The 22,220-nt window shown below is 43.0% G+C and overlaps 1 protein-coding gene across 8 annotated transcripts in view; it reads right to left on the minus strand.

Moving 5' to 3' along the window:
* PDE4D (phosphodiesterase 4D) overlaps window positions 1–22,220 on the minus strand; it is a 919,557-nt gene that overhangs the window by 126,295 nt on the left and 771,042 nt on the right. For all 8 annotated transcript variants that reach the window (XM_075269766.1, XM_075269764.1, XM_075269765.1 and 5 more), the window contains 4 exons: window positions 17,239–17,430; window positions 9,550–9,586; window positions 3,653–3,726; window positions 1,667–1,716 (listed from right to left, as the gene is read on the minus strand). In XM_075269766.1, coding sequence (XP_075125867.1) covers window positions 1,667–1,716; window positions 3,653–3,726; window positions 9,550–9,586; window positions 17,239–17,430 — 353 coding nt within the window. The remainder of the gene's footprint in view (window positions 1–1,666; window positions 1,717–3,652; window positions 3,727–9,549; window positions 9,587–17,238; window positions 17,431–22,220) is intronic.

Raw genomic sequence — 22,220 nt, forward strand, 5'->3', positions numbered from 1 at the left:
TTGAACAAACTGCCTTAGAGAACAACATTAATATACTGATCTTAGAATACGCCGACAACTTAAAGGGAGTCTGTCACCAAAACACAGCATGTCGATCCAGCCCCGCAGATAGATAGGTTAGGGTCACCTGAATCAAGCAATGTTTGCTCCTTGTGATTTGCTGCCTATGGTATTATCGGTTTTATCAATATGCAAATGAGCACTTTAGAGGATATTGTCATTACAGCTTTGTGCTTATTTGCATATGACAATGATATCTCAGGCTTCATTCACATCTGTGCATGGGTTTCCGTTCAGGGGGTCTGCTTGGGGACCCCCCAAACGAAAACCTAAGCCACATAAAAAAGCGGTTACCTTAAGAAACCTGCGGACCCCATAGACTATAATGGGGTCCATGTGGTTTCCGCTCAGTTTCCACACGAAAAATGCAGAGAGAAAAGTGCACATGTTGACAGACTCTCTTTAATATGAGACGCTTCTGAGGCCTTTACTTCCATCATCACACAGCGTCCTGGGGCCTAACGTTTGGGGTGGGGGGAGTGGTGGCTAAATGGCGTAGAGTATATATCTACAATACTCATGACATCATGGCGAGTGTGGTTCTCTTTGTCGTGGATGGGTTACTGAATAGCCTGACAATGGTGGGACTATCTAGAGCAGGGGTTCTCAAACTGCGGCCCGCAGGCCACATGCGGCCCGCCAAGCACTTCTGTCTGGCCCCGCCGACAACGCCGACAGGCGTGCATTTATAATGAAACTCCTGGGGAGCTCGGGCCAGGCCATGGAGCGCACTTCACTTTAGCTATTGGAGGGCACCGCTCCCGATGTCTGTGCGACCTGCTCTGCCTCCGGCCCACTGTTTAAAAAGTTTGAGGACCCCTGATCTAGAGAATGTCAGAGTGTACAGCGATACGCCCCCTAATGGAGACAACCCAACTGGTAAGTTGCCGATTTGTTTATGGCAACCTTCACTTTACTCCAATATGTCGCAGTGGTTTCTGTAACTCGCATTGACCTTATGGAAAGAGCCAGGTATAAGCAGCTACTGTCTATACCTGACTACTTGTGTCTGTCACTAAACAGGGGTAAGGGAAACCCATTCTCCAGGTAGGTGGGGGGGTCTCAGAAATTATCCTTTAAATATGCCAAAGCCACATAAAGCAGATTATAAGCAAGTAGTACAAAGGAACCATGGCTTCTCAGCATTAAGGAGGTTCTATAGAATTAAGAAAACATGGCTGCTTTCTTCTAAAAAGGAGCGCCACACACAGGTTGTGTGCGGTACTGCAATTTAGCCTCATTCACTTCTATGGAGACTAGCAGCAATGTCACAACTTGGGGGAGGTGTAGCACCATTTCTGGAAAAAGCTACCATGTTTTCAAATCCTAGACAACCGCCACAAGGGGTAAAAGCAGTTTTTTCATCATGGTCCAGGGAATGAAAAATCCATCACTTATATCTCCTCACCAAAGATCATATAAAATCACAGAATAACTGAAGATAACAAAGCATTTATTGGAATAATAATCTGTAAATCGAGCCATAAACACCAAGCACCGACTATTGGCATTAAACATTATGAAAGGTTTTCATGATCTTTCTGGCAGAAAAGTGGACGTCTGGACTACTGGAAGAACATTCATGTCACCGTGAGATTGGTCTTACCTGGTATGCTTGCTTTATTGATGGATGGTTGGTTACACATTGCTGATCTCCTATAAGTTAGATATAATAGAAAACATTATGTATGAGCTACTGAATAAAAACAGATGAAAGGTAGAACTTGTTCTGCAGATAAGCAACAGCACCATCTGCTGGCCATGTGGCTGAATTACTGCTACACTCATGAACAAAAACTGCACTGTCTGTATTATTATTATCATACCTCCCAACTGTCCCGGATTCCGCGGGACATTCACGGATTCAGTGTCCTGTCCCGCAGTCCCGGTCGGCGGGAGGTATGTCCCAGTTTCAACTCATCTGCGTCCTCTGGAGTTGAATACATAGGTGCTCAGCTCACAGCTCAGCTCCTGCTTTTACCGCTGCGCTCTGGCTAGTGGATGTGTAGGCGCAGTGTGATGACATCACTCACATCGCGCCTACAACTCTCTGAGTGAGAGTGAGGGGGAACATAATGAAGGGGGCCCATGAAACGGGGCAGATGAAGAAAGGGAGGGAGGGAGTGGAGAACGGCATGAAACTGGGGCAGAGATGGAGGGGAGGGGACATGAAACTGGGGGCAGAGATGGAGGAGGGGCATGAAACTGGGGCAGAGATGGAGGAGGGGCATGAAACTGGGGTCAGAGATGGAGGGGGGACATGAAACTGGGGGACGATGGAAGGGTGACAAAACTGGGGGCATAGATGGGGGGAAATGAAACTGTGGGCAGATGAAGGGGGTATATGAAACTGGGGGAGAGATAGAGGGGGGACATATAATTTACGGGTGACTGTAGGAGGATTATACTGTGTGGCGGCACATGAAAAATTAATGAGAATGGGTGGAGTCAACATAAAAGTGGATGGAGCCAAATTTGATGCGGCGCGCTGTGCACGCCACACATTTTGTCTCTCTTTCTGTTCTTTGAAAGTTGGAAGGTATATAATAATAATTATTATTATGCTTGTAAAGGGGTCATGCCGGGACATAAAAAGCTCACCAATGCATCCTGTGCACTACTTACTAAAATATATGCTGATCCCTCATGACCCCTGTTCCTAGGTTTGCAGTCAATAGGAGGAGGTCTCTTCTGCTTGCCGTGCTGACATTCCGACTCTTGGTCATGTGACCAACCACACTCTTCTCTATGTACAAGCAGCAGAAGTAGAGCCATATTACAGAGAGTAGGTGCAGAGGAGGCAGAGACATGAGACCCCCAGCCCCTTCAGCACTCTGCAAAGCTAAGAATAGAGGTGACAGGGGACCTGAGTCTAATGACAAATTGCGTCTTCTTTTTTTTTTACCATTTTCATCAAATATCAGTTGATGTCTTAGCAATATTCTCCTTTTAGATACGATTTTTTATCACAGTCACGTAATTGTTTTTAATGCGAATAAATAAAAACCCTGATATAAAAATATAATTCTAAAATAAAAAAAAAAATAAATAAAATGTACCCCCCACATTGGCGCAGTTCTTCTGAGTAGACCTCAGCTTCAGTGCGCATGTCCTGTACCTCCAGCACTTGGGCAATGAAGTCGGGGTGTACGTTCATGACGTAGAACTGTGCAGGCCCCTGGGGCACCAGAGAGGAGTCTGATGAGACTCATCTATAGGCAAGTATAAAGGCTTTTTATTTTTAATGCAACCAAAGATTGCATTATTACAGGGCGATACGGAATACTAAACCCCAGAGGCTCGTAGGCCTCAGTGAACCATGTCAATAAATTGTAATGACTGGTGGGAAGGGGTTAAATTTAGCTTCATGACCTTTTTGGCATAAATAACATGTCACCTTTGTCCTGCGGGTGAGAATGATTCCAGCAAGGAGAACATGACATGGTGCAAGAATGATTTTCTTTATATTTAGGTTTCTCCTCCTTTAACTCTTTCCTGACAATTGACATGATATAATTTGTGGGAAGAAAAGAAACGGCAGTATGTACAACAGCAGGAGGTATACAAGGTAAGTATTATATTTATCACTTACTTGCTGGGTGCCCGATCTTGCAGGTTGGTTAGTGCAGCAAAATTATTCCTTACAGTACGGAGACTGGCCAGTACCTAAAGGGTGTAAACATGAATACTGTAAGTGAAAGGCGCAGTATACATTCACCTAGTCAATGCTAGAGATATACAAGACCACAGCTGTAAGTTCTTACACTTGGATCACACTAGTATCACCTAACCATTCTTCTGATCCACCAGAAGACCAAAATAATGGATGGGTGGATCACTAAAAACGCGGTTGCAAGGAGTCGGATGGACCCCATGACTATAATGGGGTCCGCAGGGTGTCCATCATTTTAAAACTGACACTGGCACTGGAAAAATTCCTCCATGCAGGACTTTTTCCTCTGCCAATTTTCAGACTAACACTGCAACGGAGTCTCCAACAAGACTACACCCCAGATGTGAACACAGCCATACTCAGACAACTGTGTCCATTTGTTCCCCCCTTTTGCATCTATTTCGCGTCCATTTCTGATCACCAAGTCTCATCCATTTTGCATCTTTGTTTAATGAATTTACATAGTTACATAGTAGATGAGGTTGGATAAAGACATCAGTCCATCAAGTCCAACCTATAACCCTACAATCCCCTACAGAGTTGATCCAGGGGAAGGCAAAAAACCTCATGAGGCTCATGCCAATTGCCCTATTTCAGGGGAATTTCTTTCTTTTTCTTTTTTTTTTTTTTTAAATGTAGATTGTGAGCCCCACGTAGAGCTCACAATGTACATTTTTTCCCTATCAGTATGTCTTTTTGGAATATGGGATGGAAATCCATGCAGACACGGGGAGAACATACAAACTCCTTGCAGATGGTTTTTTGCCCTTGGCGGGATTTGAACACCAGGACCCAGCGCTGCAGTGCTAACCATTGAGCCACTGTGTGGCCCCTATTTCAGGGGAATTTCATCAGTCTTTCTTTTTTGACCGAACTCACTGATCTGTTTTTAACGGACATAGGATTTCCACCATTATTAATGGCAAAGTCCCCTTTAAGGCATCCATACACTATAATAGTATATATATATATATTTGCATGAATGGAATCAAGGGTCACATCCTTACACAATTACTACCTAGTATGTGGTATAAATAAATGCACTAGTACAAGGTCTAGTGCCTGGACGTAAGTACAAAATGCCTGCTATATTACCATCAGGTCAGTGCAGTGATATGGGTATGGTGAATGATGTACTAACAAGTAGGCATGAAACTTGGAAGGACCATATATAGCACCCTAGCCATGTATACTACAACATTAGTTCTGGTAGGATATCTCAGTCCGCTAACATGAGCCAAATGACCAGGATTGTCAGAACTGTCCCGTTTTATTTTTTGTCTTCTTTAGAGAGCATTTTGTTTTATTGTGATGTGTTTCTAGTTTTTGCACAATTTGCCATATCTATGTGTATTCTTCTACATGACCACTAGATGGTGATCACTATCAAAGAAATGGGTAAGTGTCAGAACAAGAAGCTGCTCAGTGTATGTGTATAGACTGTACATAGCCTTCTGTATATAGTGGAAGCCTCAGCACGTTATATAGTGTACACTGCTGGTGCCTCATGGACCCCATTTACTCAGAGCAGGGTCTGCCAGCGTTGGATATGGTATCTGTCAGGGAAACAGTGTGATAGGCAGTGCTGTATTTCTCATCCAAAACAAAAAATCTACAATAAAGTAAGGCCGAACTACGAGGCACAGCCATAGGAGGCAGGCCTCATGACTGGGATGACGAGAGGGAACACAGGACAGAAGGGGTTAAATCAGGAAGAGCCGTTAGGAGGGGAGAGAGGGGGAGGGGTTAAAAGTGAGGGGGGTATAAAAAGGAAAGAGCAGGAAGATTCCCGCCAGTCAGGTAGCGAAGGAGAAAGTGGCATCCCCAACCACCCTCCATTTTTGTGGATTGTTTGATTTGTTTTGGTTGTATGTAGAATTGTCGCAGTAACTGGGCGGGGGGAGGGGGGTCCTCGAAGTCGGAGCTGTTTTAAAATGTTTGGGATGGGGGGGCCCGTGGGAGGGGCTGGACTCCCCATAGACATGAGGAAATGTGGACGGATTGGGGATCTGGTTAAACTGCGCACCAGGGACATATAACAAATGGTGTCCCCGAGCTAGGGGAACGGATGGGGGTAATACCCAATGGTGAGTTAGGTTATGGTAGTTGGTCCTTAGGACCACAAGTTTTAGGCTTTGTGGACCTCCTATGTCAGTTAGGTACGGGTATAGGGGAATAGACGCATAGGGCGTCTGTGGCTGGGGATATTGTTGGTCAGTTAAAAATGTTGGTACATTAATAAATGTTGTTGTTTGTTACTAATAAAGAATGGCTGCTGTGGCCGATTTAATCCACTAAACTGTCTGATGGCGTTATTTAAGAGAACAATAGGCATTCCCTTGTCAAGTCTTCACCGCAGAGGTAGAAAGAGTCCAAGACATGCCTTGTTTGTAAGGCTCTGTTCACATCTGGATTGAAGTGGAAGAAATAGCTAATGGCTGACCGAGTACTATCTGAAATGTAATGGCCAACACCATTATATCTGCAAACACTTTGTGCTCAGTAAGAGCCGGCTCATATGTGGGTCAAATCATTTCTGGAGAACTGACCACTAAAAGATGCAATGGACTAAATCCAGGCTTAGACAAATGGATGAAAAATCATCAAAGGTTAATATTTCATACACGTATTCAGAAACATACAAGGAGGGTCTACTGAGTGACTGCAAGCAGAGATCTTGGAAACCATCAGAAATTGGTGTAAAAATGTATATCGATCCATTATACAGTGCAAAGATCTACAATTATTTTCTATGATACCCACCTATTAATATTACATCATTTTTAGGTCAGGCATCCTGCGCTGATTCATCTGTCTGTACAATACATGTCTCGGTGAATTGATGTCCGCCATTTTCGCTCCTTTTCAGGCGGAAACCTCGTGGAACCCATTATAATCTATGGGGTCTGCAGGTTTCCTAAGATAACTGCTTTTTTATACGGATTAGGTTTGTCCAAAAAACAGAAACCCGAGCGCAGATGTGAACAGAGCCTCACACAATTCTACAATTTTCAACTATTGCACAAAATTTGCAGTCTAGGGCTCAATGTAAATTGTGACAAATCCCGGCAACATATGCATTGACTTTAAGGAAAATCAGATCCATATGTAATAGGTTTCTTATCTAAATGATGCAAGTACTGAGGCTTCCATGGCTATCTGAGGAAGCATTGTGTTATGGTGCGTTATACATGTATTCTAGGTGTGTTACATGGAGGTGCAAGACTGTGGTTGTGGGTTTAGAGATGGAGACAGACAGAACACAGCCATAATCCCTCTCCGGAGGATATTAAAATAACATAGATTATGGTAACTCGAAGCCTGTGGAGAGACATATCCAGGAAGACCTCTAGACTATGAGAGTCAGATATGGATCCCCTGCCGTCTGGTTACATACATTACATGGAGCGCTCCCGTCACTCATCATTAGTGAGAGAAGTTCTCCGTACTAGTCTGGTTATGTCTGCTTATGGCTTCTGTACATTTATAGTATACAGTACATAGCCCACATTCCTGTATACTTCTAGTGACTCTCTATGCCCCCTTCTCTAAGGAGGCCTATATCTATGGGAAAGTCATAGACGCCAACATAACATTACATAGATCTCCAAACATGGTAATGGTGGATTAAGGCTAAGTCCCCAGGTAGCGGGCCGCAGCAAAAAAGTGCTGCAAGATAAACTGTGGTGGCAGCATATTGCGGTTTTTCCCATAGCACTTTTCACAGAAAATCCGCAGATGTTTCCTATGTGGACTTTCTGCTTCCATTATACCTATAGGGAAACCGTTGGCGTAATCTGATTTCCAAAAACGCAACGGAATTAGAGACTGCAGCGTGTCCGCTGTATGTATCTTCCCACAATGTGGGGATTGGATTCACTATCCCCTATACAGTGACATCTCACCACTGCTGTTCTGACACTTGCTCACCGATCTCAACTTCCCTGTCCCGTTTTGACACACAGGAAATACCCACTGAGCCAATCCCTGGGGTCACCTTTGTGGTTAGCGATTGGTTAAGTCAGAATTTCCAGGTATTTCCAGTGTCAAGGCTAGACCAGAAAGTAGAGCCCAGTGCAGACCTGGTAGAAGGTCATTAAGGTAACGCTTAGTTTATGTTTTAACCCTTTCTTTTTAATCCCAATGGAGTCTGTCGCCAGTATTCAGCATATCAAACCAGCACTACAGATCTGCGGACTGGGTTGATATGCCCGGTTCTCGTGACAGGCGCCCTTGAAATCTCCCTTAAGCTCCGGTTCTGTATTTTTTTCCTGTTTGCTCATAACATTTATTATATGTAGCAAGAGTCATAACCCAGAACATTTGCAGTTGGTTATCAGTAAAGTATTTTAATCACATAATCGGCAGGAGACAATGTAATCTCTCAGCAGATTTGGAACATTACAATGGAATTCAGTGCACAGACGGCAGACGGCTCCGGCCTGTGCTACACCCATATATTACACTATAGAGTAATAATACACAGGGGGAAAAAAAAAATCACATTCTAATTGAAGAGATTTTCCCATGAACATATTTAAATTTGTAGGCAATTAAAAAGCAAATATTTTTGAAATTTTTAAAGGTTTTTTTCTAATCATTTTCGTGGTGACTTAGTCTATTATCTGGCCATTGGATATGACCATGAATGCAGGAACTTTCTATGGTCTGGGTCTGGGACTAGTCAGAAACCCGACCATGATGTCCTTATTATGGACAGGTTATCGGACGGGGATATTCCGTACAGGAGAAGATAACCTGAGGGTCAGAGAACCCTGTTCTGATATTTGAGAGCCACAAGAAGTCAAGTACTAATACAGGTGGAATATTATGAGGATTTCAAGAGTTTTGCATGAGACTGCCTACAATCCTACAACTCTACTTTAAAGGGGTTGTTTGCAGGACCTCTCATGAATGTGGAACGGTAGAAAGGTCCTGAAGACTTTACATTGTGGGACAACCTCCTTAAAGGGGTTACGTGCTTGGTAGTTTTGGAATTCGGAGAGCTGGGCACATGAACGGTCCGTCCTCTTTGTCTCTGCTTCCTGTTTGCGAAACAGAGGTCAAGGGAATCCAATGTTCCTGATAAATGGAGTCTCCCACGTAGCAAATATTTATGGCATATTTAGTGGATATGCTATAAGTGTTTAAAATAAGAAACCCTACAGAGGGCCTATTAGGAGCCCTGACATAAGAATGAAACTCCCTCTAATAGGACAATTCTGGAGTAACCTTCTCCTAGATCCTGTGCATTTCCTGTGTTATTCGGTGGAATAATAGAGGAAAGACACCACCTAGAGATTTACGATCATTCAGCATTACTTTTTCATGGGAAATACAAGCGCTTACTAAAACAGACGTGTCAGGCTAAGTTCGCCTTAGGAGACCCCGTTGCAGATTCCTCCTAAAACGGCAGAGAGAAAAGTCCTGCAAGGAGGACTTCTCTCTCCACTGGCTTCAGTATAAAACCTCTGGAAACCCAACACACCACAATATAGTCTATGGGGTCCGTGGGTAACCACTTTTATAATTGGACAGGCTCTCCATCTTTCAGGTCCCCATGCGGACGTAAATGCTAGTGTGAACCTGGTGTAGGGTGTTGTGACAGATCCTCTTAAACTGCTGCAATGGGATTTGCAACTTCATGAATAAGTCTGCTGAAATATATCAAGACAGTGCCGCTCATTAACCCCTTTACTGCTATACATAATCACTTCTAGCTAACGGTTCCCTATAAGTCTGGCATACAGTAGTTCCATCCTGGACATATATTTTTCAGTTTTCATAATGGGGTTGAACATATCACCGCCACTCACCTGAGCAAATGGTGTTACAATCAAGTCATCTCCATGTCTGGAAAACAAGAAGAAAACAATTTAGAAGAGCATAAAAATACAGGTAATAACAAACCCATAACACCCTGGAGGGGGGATTCATCAAGACTAGCAGAGTGTGTGCCGGTCTTGATGTCCCTTGTCAGCGAAGGGAGCGCTTCATTCATTATGAGTGCCATCTTGTGCCAACCTCACCACTTTTCCAAAAGTGAGCAGGGCTCCAGGCAGGGCATAGACGGGGTCACCACTCATACCATATTCACTATCATTTACACACGGGGGCTGCCGTAGATTAGTACCTAAGCACAAGGGCGTTGGGAGGATGCGCCTAATTCATGATGAGGCTTTTGTATAATTGGGTAGGTCATAGCAGTCTCTGTTATAAGGGAAAACAGACCTGATGACATTCGGGCACTGAACTTGAGGCTCTGTGCAGCCATTATTCTGCAGCACTATGTTTTACAGCAGTGCACAACCTAGCCCCTTGGAAACCCCCCTAAAACATGTATCGGCAGTTGTTAAGGGGTTAACCCATAAGTAAGAATGACAATACGCAAGCAGCTCTAGCCCAAATATACTAGCTGTGGTAAGCCTTTAAATCCATGACATTCAATGTCAGCAGTGAAAGGGTTAATGATTGCTGATCAAATATTTGCTACTTGGTGATTCCTCCAGGAAGCCACTAACAGTAAATAAACTGGTTCCTCAAGTGTCTAATAACTTGCCTGGAGGTCAGTTTGGGTCATGAATTGAGCCTTGAGGGGTTGCTGTGGTAGGGGAATATTCCTAATTTCTCTCTCCACACTTACTGTTTCACCTCATTGAAATACTGAATGAGATGTTGCAACTCCATCTCCCTCCTCGCCCTACTCACTATGTTTAGTGATGGATTGTTTGATGACGGGGCTTCTTAACATTAGCAGAAAGTTTGGCCAGGGAAAGGCGACATCAGGTAGCTGGAAGGTGAAGAAGTTGCCACTTTTTTCTAAAATGATGTATTACAATGTTTTATATGTACAATGAATGACAATAGTAAGTACATGGAAAGATAGGGGACACTTTCTCAGTAGTAATTTACATACCAGTAAATACTAATAATAGGGTTTATCTGCATGTGCAGAAATTGCACCAAAAAAGATTGCAGATTGCAATCGCAGATTACTGAAATGTTTGGTGTTTTTTATGTGGATTTAGCAGAGAAAACACACCAAAATCCACAAACAAAATCAGTGTGAACATACCCTTAGAATGGTCAGGTAGCAGTTCACACATGCAATATTTAACAATGGATCCTGTCATTGTAACTCTGTGACCTCCTCTAAATTGTAGTTTTGCTTTGCACATATGACATCCCTTCCTATTCCTGACATGGGAAGAATATGCATGATGTTAATATAGGGAGACAGTCCCTCAGTCATGCAGCCCACTAGGGGCGCTCCCTTTAACATCATGCCCGACCTTCCCAGAGACCTTTGCTGCAATGAGGTAGGATTTTACCAAGTCAGTCTCTCAGCCGAGGACAGCTGTTTCAATCTGATTGGATCTCTTCAGCCCGGCGCAGAGAAGACTAACTTGGCAGAGGTGAGAGGGTTCAGACCAGGTTAAGGGGATATTCCTGACATGTGACACTTATCCCTTAAAGGACATCTTGCACACTAGAATACACTGTGACGTCTGTCAGTTCCCTATGACGATCCAACAGTGTCTGGTCAGTGCAGTTTATATAACAAGGTTATTACCGGGACATAGAACACAATTATTATTCACCTACAAGGTGCCGATTACAAGGTAGTAAATTAAGTTATTACACATTACATAACATGTATTACATGGCAGTGTCAGGCTGCTGCTGAATCTATTTTCAGGATCTGACTCTTCCATAACTCTACTCCATATTTCTGCCTCTTCTGTCCTGCACCGCCCATGTCCAGGACAAGACAGGAATTTTAATAAAGGGGTGTAGTTATAGGTGGTGCAAAGAAAGCTGTTGCATCTGGGCCCTGGAGCCTGAGGGACCCCAAAGACCTCTCTTCCAGATATGATGATACCAAGGCCCCACACTGCAGAAAAGCAGCTTTTTTTTGTTGCTGCAGATTTTTCCTGCAGTTTTTTGAGCCAAACCCAGTAGTGACTACAAAGGGAGTGGAAATAGAAAGGGGGATCTTATACTTTTTCCTTCTGCTCAACCCACTCCTGACTTTCATTCAAAAAACCGCAGTAAAATCTGCAACAAAAAAAAGCAGCATTTCGACATCGTGAGGCTTTAGTCTTATAGTTGTATGTCCACCATAACTACATATTAGCTATTATAGGATAGGGGATAAGTATTTGAGCACAAGAGCAACAATCCTGCTTGTGGTGCTGCTCTAGTCATTGACGACAGGACTACCAAAAAGCTGTTATCTCCATTCATCCCATAGAGAATGACCACACATATGGGAATGTCATCTCATTCACCATTTTTACTACTCATTGGGAGTCCCAGTGGTGGGATCTCCACATATCAAGCATTAGTTACCTATCCTGTGGATAGATGATGTTGTTATGGTGGGATTACCCCTTTAGTATATCTCTGCCAACTCTACCAAGAAAGTCCAGAAGGCTACCTAAAAAGGTGGTGATCTTCCAGGAAAACTGGAAATCTTCTAAACATGGTGGAACGTTACATCTTCTGCCAGGCTCTCTATCATATTATATGTGACACGGACATACTATGTGCTGGTCACATCGCGACATGCAGCCGGCATATTATCAAGCCAATGTCAAGACCCCAGAGTATAATAATTGTTCATGGGTGTTCATTATGGGGCATAATACTGTGTGCAGGGGCCACTATGAGGCATAATACTGTGTGCAGGGGCCACTATGGGGCATAATACGGTGTTCAGGGGCCACTATGGGGTATAATACTGTGTGCAGGGGCCACTATGAGGCATAATACTGTGTGCAGGGGCCACTATGAGGCATAATACTGTGTGCAGGGGCCACTATGGGGCATAATACGGTGTTCAGGGGCCACTATGGGGTATAATACTGTGTGCAGGGACCACTATGGGGCATAATACTGTGTGCAGGGGCCACTATGGGGGAAAATACTGTATGCAGGGGCCACTATGAGACATAATACTGTGTCCAGGGGCCACTATGGGGAATAATACTGTGTCTAGGAGCCACTATGGGGAATAATACTCTATGCAGGGGCCACTATGGGGTATAATACTGTGTACAGGGGCCACTATGAGGCATAATACTGTGGGCAGGGGCCACTATGGGGCATAATACTGTGGGCAGGGGCCACTATGAGGCATAATACTGTGGGCAGGGGCCACTATGGGGCATAATACTGTGGGCAGGGGCCACTATGGGGCATAATACTGTGTGCATAATAGAGTGCGCAGGAATGAGGTGGTGGTGGGGGGGGGGGTCGGTCGGTCGAGGTCTCCGGTGAACATGCCCTAAATGTCACAAGGAATCTATTGTTTTCTTTATACATTTTTGATTTCAAGCCTACATGTAAATTCATGTACTAGTCGAGTCTTGCCTGTGTTTAGTTGGCATTTACTGTAACATGGATGTTCATGCCCAGAAGCTGCAGCCAGTATGTAAAGCCTGAGATGGTTACAACACTTGAGATAATTGGTGTAACCCTAGTTATAGCAATCTGACTTTACAGCATCGGGCCTGGCCGCAGCAAGGATCCATAAAACCTGCTGAACCCTGCAATTCTACGTGCTACCTGCTGATTCATATGGACTGAAATATAAGAGGCCGTACAATTACATAATGGAGCATCACATGATTATCTTAAGTCCCAACAGAGTCTTATGACCGCTCACTGGCCTCAGAAAAAATTGAGCAGCAGCTCCCGTGCATCCAGAGACCAGCGAGAGTCATACTCACCTTATTGATTCCATCATCAGTGTCACGGCAGGAATGGTGATGGAATCAATAAAATGAATCTGAATAACTTTTTAGTTTTACACTAATCTGAACCAGTTAAAAAATATTATATGGGATACTATATTATACAGTACTGTGCAAAAGTTTTAGGCAGATGAGGAAAAATTCTGCAAAGTAAGAATGCTTTAAAAAGTACAAGGGTTAATAGTTACTTGACAATTAACAAAATTAAATTAATAAACAAAAGAGAAATTTAAATTGCATTGACATTTGGTGTGAGCTTTGCCCTTCCATTAATTCTTCTAGATACGCGTGCAGATAGTTTTTTGAAGGAACTCAGCAGGGAGGTTGTTCCCGCCATCTTGGAGGACTAAGCACAGATCTTCTGTGGATGTAGGCTTGCTCCAATCCTTCTGTCTCTTCATGTCATCCCAGACAGACTGGATGATGTTGAGATCAGGGCTCTGCTGGGGCCGGATCATCACTTCCAGGACTCCTCCTCCAAAGGGAAAAGGTCACACCAAATATTGATGGGATTTAGATTTCTCTTCATTCACTTTATTTTGATAAATGACAAAAATAAACTATTAACTAGAGATGAGCAAGTAGTGAAATATTCGAGATTCGTTTCGAGTAGAGCCTCAATATTCAACTACTCGATGGAATATCGAATCCCATTACAGTCTAAGGGAAAAAAATGCTCATTTCAGGGGAAACCACTATTCGACTAAAGGAGAGTCACCAAGTCCATGAGTAGCAGGAGGAGAGTGTTTAGGAGGAGCGCTGTTCAGCTAAAGCGCACGGACCCCATAGACTATAACAGGTCCGTGCGCTTTAACTGCACATCGCTTGCAGTTGCGCTGATATTCCGTTCGGGGGGTCCTCTTGCAGACTCCTTCTGGATGGGAGGCAAGCGCTAATGTGAACTTACTCGTGCTGCAGAACCAGCATTGATTGGCCAAATGCTATACAGTGTATAGCACTCAGCCAATCAACACTGGTTCTGCAGCAGGCTCTTCTTTGCTAGTCGGGAGAGCTGGCAGCTTGTGGTTATGCGGGAGCTGACTTTTTCTCATAGGAATGCATTGACCAGCGTTGATTGGCCGAATGCTATACAATGTACAGCATCAACGCTGGTTCTGCCGGAGGCTTGTCTGTGAGGAGGCGGAGTCTAAGATCGGAGCACAGCAGTCTCCATTGTGGTCCGATCTTAGACTCCGCCTCCTCACAGACGAGCCTTAGGCAGAACCAAATGCTGTACACTGGCCAATCAACGCTGGTCAATGCATTCCTATGAGAAAAAGTCAGCTCGCACATAAACACAAGCTGCCAGCTCTCCCGACTAGCAAGGACAAGCCTGCTGCAGAACCAGCGTCGATTTGCCGAATGCTATACAGTGTATAGCATTCGGCCAATCAATGCTGGTTCTGTATCGAATCTTTACTGCGAATAGGAGTAGTATTCGAACGAGTACGAGTATTTTGAATACCGTAGTATTCTATCGAATACCTACTCGATCGAATACTACTCGCTCATCTCTACTATTAACACTTCTAGTTATAAAAGCATTCTTACTTTGAGGCAGTTTTTCAAATTTACCTAAAACCTGTGCTCAGTACACTATATATACAGTATATATATATATATATATATATATATATATATATATATATTACAAAAATATAAATATATATATAGAATATATAACTTATTTCTCACATATATATTTTCCATTATAATCATTTTTTCTTTACTTTTTATCTTTCCTGGATTATGTCGTCCACATCCCTGTGACTGTAAGCACACACTTCAGCAGTCATTATCACTAGATGAGGGGACAAGAATTCACCATACATGTATATCCACCCTGAATATATTTATAGACGCTCGCTTGCATTCCAGCACAGATATCACTTTGTACACATTTCGCTCCCAATGTAGATAAAGATGCTGAATTGTTCTTTCAGGAAACTGCACTTTATATTAGTTTATTTTTTTATTAATTTGCTTTCGCAAGGACCCTGCGGACTCTGCATATATCATAGTCAAGGGTTTCCCTGGCCTACAGGAGGACAAGTTGACCTTTTGTAGGGTGATGAGTTAGACACAATAACTGGGTCCAGCCACAAGAACCACAAGGTTAAGAGGTGTGTATGAGGGGGGGGTCCTGACTTTCCCTTGATGGCAGATGCTGGGGAAAGGAAGACTGGGCATGAGGAGATTCCAGAGTATAATAATAGCTCATGGTGGTGAACTCCCAAAATTTTGGGTTTGGCCAGATCCAATTTTTTTGCAAAATTTGTAACATACACTGTAGGGGCCACTAGGAACATTGTATTATATGGAGAGGCCATATAATACATGTTGGATTTTAATATGCTTCATCATTTTTTTCTCAAAGCAGATAAACCTTAGCTCTGTTGAGCTAAGTATGCATGTGTACAAGGGTACCTGGAAGGAATAGCTGTTGGCTGAATGAACAGTTAGCTGCTGAGGATGCATGGGCACCAAAAGAGATTTAGGGCTAGTTCACACGTGAACAAAGGGGCGGATTTTGACAGCGGATTTTGCTTCAAAATCCGCCCCTTTACAATGGTGGTCTATGTAGACCACCGGGCTTTTTTTTTCCGCTAGCGGTGGGCTGCCGCTAGCGGAGAAAAGAAAGGACATGCTCTTTCTTCAGGCAGCCGGCAGCTCCCTCCTATGTCGGCTCATTCATTTGAGCCGACAGCAGAGGGGAAAGCCGCGACCACGATGGTCGCGGCAGGCGGGTTTTGACAAGAGAGAGACGCGGCTCACCGCGTCTCTCTCCGTGTCAAAACCCGCGCGGGCAGTTCACGTGTGAACTGACCCTTATGATTTGACAGAGTCAGCTTTTCTGGCTATACTTGGAAATTTTCTCTGTACTTATATACTTTTGGAGAACTCAGCAAACATAAACTCCTCTACTTTTTGCATTGTCCCATGTCAAACACATAAGATTTTCCATTGTGATTTATAGGGTAAATACTGAGCTAAATATAACAGTGTACATTACTATGGTGAGCACACAGCACTAGAATACTATACATCCTACAAGGGAGGGTGAAGAAAGTGCGAAGCGAAGCTCCAACCATCAGATGTGCATATACCCTGTACACTAAGTATATGGTCTCTATATAAATAAATAAAGATATATAAATCTTAAGGGGAGTCTGTCAGCAGTAAATTAGTTATAAACCTTGTACAGGGGATTCTATAGTTTCCAAATATACCCAGTTATTCAATAGTCAATGACTTTTCAGACAACTTAGGCTCATTTCATACAGCATGAGATTCTGGACCAATTCTGGATAATTTGCAGTTGTCTCATTTGTTACCAGTAAAGTTCACCCATAGATAAAGAAGAGACAGTAAGACAGTGATTGGAGGGGAAGCTGCTTTTTTTTTTTCATATAGTGACTGCAGATGGGAGGGTTTGATTCTCCTCTCAGCAGGTCTGCAAAGTGTTGCTCTGTGCAAAAGACTGAAGATTCAGCAAACCTTACAATGTAATAAAAGTCTTTATTTTTATCCGCTTCTGTCTGCTTGTGTGGTTACAGATGGGAAATTATTCACCGACAGCAAGCAGCCATAACCGAAGAATTTTCTAACCTAATTAATTTTTCCTGACAATGTCCATAATAATCTATTTTATGGGTTCAATAATAAATATGGTCGGTGTTAATTGTTCTCCCCAGCACAGCTTAAAAAGAAAAGGCAAATAAGGAAGGAAATCTGGGAACTACTTACATGTCACTAGCGATGGAGGAGTTTCTAGACATGGACTTTGGAGAGAGGTCATAGTCGCTGTCTGACCTGTACAAAAATGATTCCCTTCGTTGGCTGTGGACAAAGTTGGCCTGTAAAATCAGCCCTGACCCCGGGCTTGTCATGGGATCCAGGGGACTCCGTCCCGATGAGGTGCCATTGTCCACATCAAAGCTGCAAGAAAACACATAGACATGAGCAATGATTATTGTGATGAAGAATACTGCTATTATTATTATATCATCATGACGGCAATTCTAATATTAATTCCAGATTCACTCAGGATCGATCTCTGCCTATCACAATGGTCTTACATTAGAAACTTATGGGTCTTTTTTCCCCCAAGAAACAGTGTCACTTGCCATAACTGAGCTCAATGAACAAAGAGTATCCTCTTAAAGGTGACATGTAACAACCTCAACCAACTCCAACTCTATCCTTCCATAGGCTCTGCTCCACTAACTATGCCACACTTGGAATTTTTTAACTAGACCCCACCATTCCTGAGCCATCAGTGCAGCTAGTTTCAATGTCTGATATGCTAATTAGGCTCGTAACTGTCAGGTGTGTGGTCCTGTGCCGACAGTCTGGAACCGCCCACTTGACCGGGAAGAGCCTAATTAGCATGTTGGGTGCTGAAACTAACTGCACTGATTGCTCAGGAATGGTCTGGGCTAGAGGAAAAATTCCAACTGCATAGGTATCTGTGGAGTTTGACTTATCGAAGGGTGCAAAGAGTTGGTTTAGGTGCTGAAAGGTCCCTGCTACATGAAAAATACATGTCAATCTGTAAGCGGCATGTCATTACAGAGCAATAGCAGCCAAGCAGAGTGTGATATTTGGTTATAGTCCAAATATAATTTATTAAAGGTGTAATCCAAGAGGAAATATTGATGGTTTATCCTAAGAATAGGCATCAATATTATATTGGTGGGCATCCAATACCAGCTGCTAGATCGTATCAGTGACAGCTCTGTACACTTTATAGTTGTCGTGCAAACTTATTGCACTTCAGCTACCATTCAATCGAGCTATAAAAGTAACTAACGTTAGCTTCACCCTAGTGTTTAGGTTTCCATCCTTTGGGTCCATTTGGGGACCCAAAAAAAGGAAAACCTGTCTGCTTAAAAAGCATTTACATGTGGAAACCCGCAGACCCCTTAGACTGTAAAGGGGTCCACTGGATTTTCACCCAGTTTCCGCTGAAAATGGTGGAGAGAAGAGTCCTCCTTGCGGTTCAAATGTCAGAGGGACCTACAGCTCGGATCACTATATGTTCTGGATTCTGTGGTCAGAATAGTTTTTTTTTTTACCAGTTTTTCACATTTTCTATCATGGCTGATGGCAAGAATATCATACAGTAGTGTGCAACACTATTCAGGGCGGGTTTACACCTGCGCCTGGTCTCCGCTTTGTGGGTTTCCGTCTTCTGCCAAAAGGAGACGGAAACCTGGTATTCAGTGTCCGCCCGTGAGCGTCTTCTGATCTCTGCGGCGAAACCGGGTTTTTTTAACGATTTTTTAAAACAATTTCGCTGCGGGGGGCAGAAGACGCTCACGGGCGGACACTTTGCAAACCCATTCAAATGAATGGGCTTGAAAACTGTCTACTGGTTACCGTCTCCTGTCCAGTTTCTCGGGCATAAGACGGAAACCTGAAAGCGGAGACCGGGCGCAGGTGTGAACCCGCCCTCATGCTGTTAGAAAAACCGGAACCTCAATGGAAACCTATCGGCCCAAATGCTGCCATGGGTTCAATAATAGACATGGTAGTGCACCAAGTAATGGGTGCTAGCAGCTCCCCTATTTTTGTGTCAGCTCCGATGAGGACTGAATGCTTACTTAATACATGATAAAATGTTGCTGCTTCACTAACATATCCTTCCGCAGTATGAACAAGGCCTTAGACCCTGCCATGTTTAACATAGTTCTGTCTCTGAATATTAAATAAGTCGCATTCATTATATATATTATCATCCAGAACTGGTATTACCACCCTCATGTGTGACACTTCTTGCTCAGACACGCTCAGGCAGACTTCAGTGAAAGCTATATCATATCTCAGGTATACTATACCAACACATGCCACGCTGTCTAGTTTTCCATTACGTGCAAAGATCAATAGGGATCTGCATTACAAATTGGACGTGGTTCTTGAGCTATTAGCCCACAGATCCTGTACGTGTCTGGCTGACTGTTCCAGTGTCTGGCGGACTGTTATGGCATTGTACTTAGTAAATAAGCCTTTGTGTGTCAGTGACAAAAACAGATCTATGTTCACTTGGCCGAGCCTAGGCAGCCGGAAGAGTCACAATGGCCTTTTATAATGTCATGTACACATATATCGGATTTTGCATGGGCATAAAAAGTCTGTAAAATTTTCTTGTAAAAAGAAGATGGCACAAAATAAAACATTACAGGAAAATATGCCAATTTCGCATGTTGTTACAACAGAGAAGCCTCAAAATCAGATCTTGGTCTTTTCATTAGTGAAACTGAAAAGGGTTTTCCCACAAAAACAACAACAATGTATAATTTGTGGAAAATTACATTTTTTTTTTAATCATTTTTGTAAAAATACAAAAAAAATTGCAGAATTTTGAAGATTTTCTCTAACTATCTCAGTGGCGATATCAGTTGTCTTGATTGGTTGCCAATGGATAAGACAATGAATGCAGGAACTTTCTATCCATGGCCTGGCCCTTGTCAGAATCCCAGCCATGATGTCCTTATTATGGACAGGTCAGAGTCTTATCCATTGGCAAGACAAAGATGAAAATCTTTAAAATTCTGCAAAATTTTGAAATCATTTAGATTTGCAAAAATGTTTGTCTACAAATCTAAATATGGTCCATGAGAAAATCCCTTTAAGGCTTTGTTCTCATCTGCGTTCAGGCCATTCCGTTCCCCTATTGGCTTGAAAGATGCAGAGAGAAATGCCCTGTAAGCAGCACTTTTCTCTCCATATTTTCTGCGCGGAAACCGAGGGGAAACCACACGGACCCCATTACAGTCTATGGTGTCCAACAGTTTCCTAAGCTTTTTTATGTGGATAGGTTTCTGTTTGGGAGGGGGGCGGGTCCTCAAGCGGACTTCCCAAGTGGAAACCCGAACGCAGATGTGAATCGGGCCTAAGACTGTCAGGCAGTTCTTTTGTAGAATAAGCAACTGTGATCAGATGATGGATCATCAAAATATAATCATTATCGGATTATGGATTATGAGAATTTAGTCATCACTTGCTGGATTACTTAATTAACAAATTCTACATTATCAGACTATCACAATGATCAAATGACAGATTATCAGAATTTAATTATTACTAAATGGAGAATTATCCTAATCTCAACTTTATGAAACGCCAGTTTATCAGAATGTAATCATTATCAAATGCTGGATTATGAGAATCTAATGGTCAAGATTATTAGAATTTTACCATTATCAAATGACATCAGATACGTAGGCTGACGCTAGGTTCACACCTGCGTTCGGCACTCCGTTCTGTGGTTTCCGTCTTCTGCATGCAAGAAGACAGAAACCACAGAGCGGGTCCGGCCGTGAGCAGCGGTGAGCGTTTTATGCTCTCCGCCGCAAAACCGTTGTTTTTAAACTGGACACAGAGTACTGCATGTCCGACTCTGTGTCCGGATTAAAAAAAAAACGCTTTCGTGGCGGAGAGCATAAAACCCTCACCGCCGCTCACGGCTGGACAGCTTTCAAACCCGTTCAAATGAATGGGTGAGAAAGAGTCCTACAGGTTTCCGTATCCTGCCTCTGTTTTGTGCAGGAAACAGAAACCTGCAGAACGGAGACCGGGCGCAGATGTGAACGAGCTCTGAACAGTATTTTCTAGAATTTCACCCTTGATAGGTCATCTTGGGTTATCAAATTGTCACCTTTGTCAGATGCCGAATGAATTGTTATCAGAGGTTGGATTACCAGAATCTCATCCTTATCGTATGCCAGGTGATCAATATATCACCATTTTCATACTGGATTATTAGAATTTTACTATTATTAGGTGCTGAATTGTCAGAAAATCATTTATAGGAGAAATCAGATAAAAGTGTATAATGTGATAATAGACACACAATGTCATCTGTATATACTAAATAAAGAACATTATGAGGGGTGGGAATAAACTGGTTATTTCCGATTTTTCTTCTTATCATGTATTCATTGTCAACAATAAGTGTTAAATCTGACAGCTGTAAGGATTTACAGAATGGTTGTATGAAACACACATGGAGCCCAGACTGTGTACATGTAGTATATACGGGTGTGTAGTCATGTGCCTAGAGCTGGATTTACCTACAGTATAGGCCTGTGCCTAAGGAAAAGGCACACGCTGAAGAGAATATTTGCCTATGTATATATACATTGACACCCTAAAGAAACAAGGTGCTAGATGTTGTGAGAGGCGCAGCTTAATGTTCTGCATTGGGTTCTTCTTGTAGGCCTCATAGACATTGAATGGTTGGCAGTGTGTATGCTAGGCCTCTGCTCCATACAATCCCCTGTACTTGTGTAGTATGGCGGATGTGGCCTATGGATCTCTGTCCTAGTCATCAATGAAATCTAGTCTGGAATGGGCCTCGTCTGGAAGGTGGTGTCGCGAGGTGGACGTCCGCAGCTGATCAGCCACAGAATCCGCCTATAGAAAGGGCTCGTGGAAAAAGGAAATGACCGGCTCCCATTGAGTTCAATGGTAAGCATTTTTTTAGCAGGATTCCGTGTCAAAATCCTGACTATTTTGCCCTGTGTGAACTAGCCCTAAGCTATCAGAGTTTTATCACTTATCGCATGAGGATAGATGTCCTTCAAAAACCCTTTTTAAAGTGAACTTGTCACATGGAAAATTTTGTTCAGACTGCGGGCAGCACGTTATAGAGCAGGAGGAGCTGAGCAAGATGATATATCATTTTATGGTAAAAGATTCAGTATAACCTGTCATTTATGTATTGA

This window comes from Leptodactylus fuscus, chromosome 1, assembly GCF_031893055.1.
Source record: "Leptodactylus fuscus isolate aLepFus1 chromosome 1, aLepFus1.hap2, whole genome shotgun sequence".
Lineage (NCBI taxonomy): Eukaryota > Metazoa > Chordata > Amphibia > Anura > Leptodactylidae > Leptodactylus > Leptodactylus fuscus.